This window comes from Buceros rhinoceros, unplaced genomic scaffold (genome assembly GCF_000710305.1).
Source record: "Buceros rhinoceros silvestris isolate BGI_N320 unplaced genomic scaffold, ASM71030v1 scaffold18439, whole genome shotgun sequence".
Lineage (NCBI taxonomy): Eukaryota > Metazoa > Chordata > Aves > Bucerotiformes > Bucerotidae > Buceros > Buceros rhinoceros.
The window spans coordinates 7,108-10,574 of record NW_010433488.1 but is presented as its reverse complement, the minus strand read 5'-3'; the positions used below and the strand labels follow the sequence as shown (position 1 = coordinate 10,574).

Here is a 3,467-nt window from a genome sequence, read left to right as displayed (position 1 = left end):
CTGTGACGCGTGGGGCTGGGTGTTTCCTGCCCACAGCGGGGAGCGAGCGCCTTCTCCCTCTCCGCGGGCCCCGGGGCCGGCGCAGCCCCGGGGCGATGGACCTGGCCTATGTCTGCGAGTGGGAGAAGAAGCCGAAGAGCAACCACTGCCCGTCCATCCCGCTGGTGTGCGCCTGGTCCTGCCGCAACCTCATCGCGTTCACCACCGACCTCAGGAATGAGGAGGAGAAAGGTACGGGGTGCCCGTGCCAGGCTGGGTGACCTCTCCTGGGACCTCACCACCCCTTCAGGCAGGGCCTGCCGGCAGAAACCGCTGGGCTGGGTGACCTCGGCTCTGCTTTGACCCCAGAGTCTCTCACCTGCGCTAAAAACCACAAGAAACTCGTGCTCTTCCTTCCATTTAATGGGTGTTTTTTCACTCGCTCTGCTCCATCAGGGCAGCTCTGTGCTGGTGTCGGTGCCTCACCTCAGCTGCCAAGCACGGTTGTCAGTTATCCTCCCGAAAGTGCTTGATGATGAATATTTTAAGCCTTCCCCTGCAGCAGCTAGGGCACTGTGGGTTTAAAACATCCTTTGGGTTTATGCAGGACAGTGATTCGCTTCTCTCCCGGTGCAGATCTCACCCATATGGTCCACATCATCGACACTGAGCACCCATGGGACGTCTACTCTGTTAACTCTGGCCATGCCGAGGTCATCACGTGCTTGGAGTGGGATCAGTCAGGTGAGCGGGGATCCCTTCTTGTTCCCCCTCTGTCCTGTGCGTTTCCTGAAGCAATGGTGCACGGTGACTTTGTTGCTTTGCTGCCGTCACTCCTCAGTCTCTGTCTCACACCACACCACACCACACCGGGGTGCTTTGGTTTTTGGGCCATACCCCCTGGCTCTTACGAGGCACCGTTGTCGTAGGCTCCAGGCTGCTCTCGGCCGACGCAGATGGACACATCAAGTGCTGGAGCATGACTGACCACTTGGCCAACAGCTGGGAGAACACTGTGGGCAGCCTGGTGGAGGGGGACCCGGTGGTGGCCCTGTCCTGGCTGCACAACGGCGTGAAGCTGGCCCTGCACGTGGAAAAGGTTTGTCCTGCCTCTGCAGGGGACCCCCCCGGGTTGTTGGCAGAGGGCTGGGGAAACCCCCGTCTGTGTTCCTCTGGGCTCTGGGCTTCTTCCGTGGCCACGGGCATGTCGAGTAGGGGAATTCTTCCAGTCAGAAGAAAACGCCAAGTTCCTGATTCCTCATGAATTTCGGCAGGAGTCGGATGCCTTGTTTCTCTTGGCGCTTTGAACGCGTCCTCCTTAGTCTGGTGCTTCAATCTCCATGGCTGTGAAACGGAGATAAAAGCATTTCTTTGCCTGCCCATAGTAATACAGACAAAATGCGTCCAAGGTCCTGAGGTTTGATCCAGGGATTTGGGAATGGGAACCATATGTGCATGGAGATAAGCTGCTTGTTTAGAAACGCGTCTAATTCCGTCAGACTCAAAAAGAGCAAGTCTGGCACGCAGGAGTTACCCACTTACAGCGTGTTAAATGTTAACTCTTGGGGTGTCCTGCAGAGAGAAGCTTTTCCCTCTCTTTAGCCCCAGAGAACCCCAGGCACAGGGCTGGTGTCGGAGCGGTGTTTGGCCATGGAAAGGGAGAGGGGTGACAGTCCTCCAGATGGGAGCTCTGTGTCTGGGTGCTCCCAGAGCTTTGCTGAGGGGCTGGTTTGTGTGGCCAGAACCGCGCTGGCCTCTCCGGGCTGAGGGATCAGAGCTGTGTGTGAGCTCAGTGTCCTCTGGCTCCGTCCAGCCCCGTAGACCGCGGCAGGGCCCTGGCAGGGAGCTCCGTGTCCCCGAGCCTGCCGCGGGCGTCGGGAGCAAACGTCTTTGTGTCACTGACCTTTGTTCGCAGTCTGGAGCATCGAACTTTGGCGAGAAGTTCTCCAGGGTGAAGTTCTCTCCGTCGCTGACGCTGTTCGGTGGGAAGCCCATGGAGGGCTGGATCGCGGTGACCATCAGTGGGCTGGTGACGGTCTCTCTCCTCAAGCCCAACGGGCAGGTGCTGACATCCACTGAGAGCCTGTGCCGTCTCCGCTGCCGCGTGGCCTTGGCTGACGTCGCCTTCACTGGTGGGGGGAACATAGTGGTGGCCACGTCGGATGGCAGCAGCACCTCCCCTGTCCAGTTCTACAAGGTCTGTGTCAGCGTGGTGAACGAGAAGTGTAAAATAGACACTGAAATCCTGCCCTCCCTCTTCATGCGCTGCACCACGGACCCTGCCCGCAAGGACAAGTACCCGGCCATCACCCACCTGAAGTTCCTGGCTCGGGACATGTCGGAGCAGGTGAGTGTCTGCTGGCAAAGCAGGCAGGGGTTAAGTGAACAGCAGGGAGTAGCCGTTTGCGCCATATTTGGCCTCCCCGCATGGCTCTGGGGGTGGACGATCGTGTCCTGCAGTGCCCTTTGTGTTTCTCGTGCTCTTGCTGGACGTGCTGCCCTGAAACGCTCAGGGGTGCGCTGGCCAAGCCCTGCAGTTCGTGGAAAAGCAGCTGGAAGGGGCCTGTCCCTCATTAGCCTGATTGCGCTCTGCGCTGTTTGTTCTCTGGATCTGGCCATGGTTGTCAGGGCAGCTCTGCCAGTTCCTGGGAAGGTCTGGGACGGGAGGTCTCGTCCTCAGGCCTCGACTTCAAAGCAGCCCCTCTCCAGACCTCTCGGAGCTCCTGATCTGCGTGACTCAATTTAGCAGCTTAACTCTATTTGCCAGGGCGTTGATAACACGATTCTGGGAAGCGAAGTGGTTCAGTGAGACCAAACCTCTCCTCTGCTCAGGGCAGGGAACACGGTGCCTGCTCCAGCCCAGAGGCAGCTCGGTCCCTGTCCTTCCCTTTGCCTTTCATTCGTGGTGGGTGCGAGTGACATCAGCAGGCTTGTGGGGGGCAGATGGTGGTGACGGAGAGAGGCAGAGGCTGCGATAACACGTGGTGAAGGTCTGCCTCTCTTGCCTTCTGGCCAGGACTGGGGGCTTCACCGTCACCTACTGCCGATACCATCCTCTGCTTGTCACCAGTGGGGGATAAGCTAACCGGGAGAAGGAGCCTCAAAGCAGGGGAACGAGGGAGGGGTGGAAGAGGCCCCGGGGTGGTGTCGTTCCCTGTGCCCCTGGCCACAGCGTGGGTTTCTGGTTCGCAGGTGCTGCTCTGCGCATCCAACCAGAACAGCAGCATCGTGGAGTGCTGGTCTCTGCGGAAGGAGGGTTTGCCAGTCAATAACATCTTCCAGCAGATCTCCCCCGTGGGTGAGTTCCCGCAGCGAGACTCGTAGGAGCAGGAGCATGGGCTGGGTGAAGAGGCAGGCCAGGTTCCCAGAGCCCTTCCGCAGACGCACGGTGGTCCAGAGTCCCGCTTTTCTCTTCTGTTTGGCCACTCGCCCTGTTCCCGCTGTTTGCATCTCGCTTCCAGAAGCGGGTTGGTTCCACTTCCACTCAA

The 3,467-nt window shown here is 59.2% G+C and overlaps 1 protein-coding gene across 1 annotated transcript in view; it reads left to right on the top strand.

Annotated features, from left to right (window-relative positions):
- Nucleotides 1-41: 41 nt before the first annotated feature.
- MED16 (mediator complex subunit 16) overlaps nt 42-3,467 on the top strand; it is a 9,151-nt gene continuing 5,725 nt past the window's right edge. Inside the window, exons 1-5 of the mRNA XM_010144134.1 lie at nt 42-231; nt 616-723; nt 909-1,078; nt 1,895-2,326; nt 3,172-3,277. Coding sequence (XP_010142436.1) covers nt 96-231; nt 616-723; nt 909-1,078; nt 1,895-2,326; nt 3,172-3,277 — 952 coding nt within the window. The 5' untranslated portion in view covers nt 42-95. The remainder of the gene's footprint in view (nt 232-615; nt 724-908; nt 1,079-1,894; nt 2,327-3,171; nt 3,278-3,467) is intronic.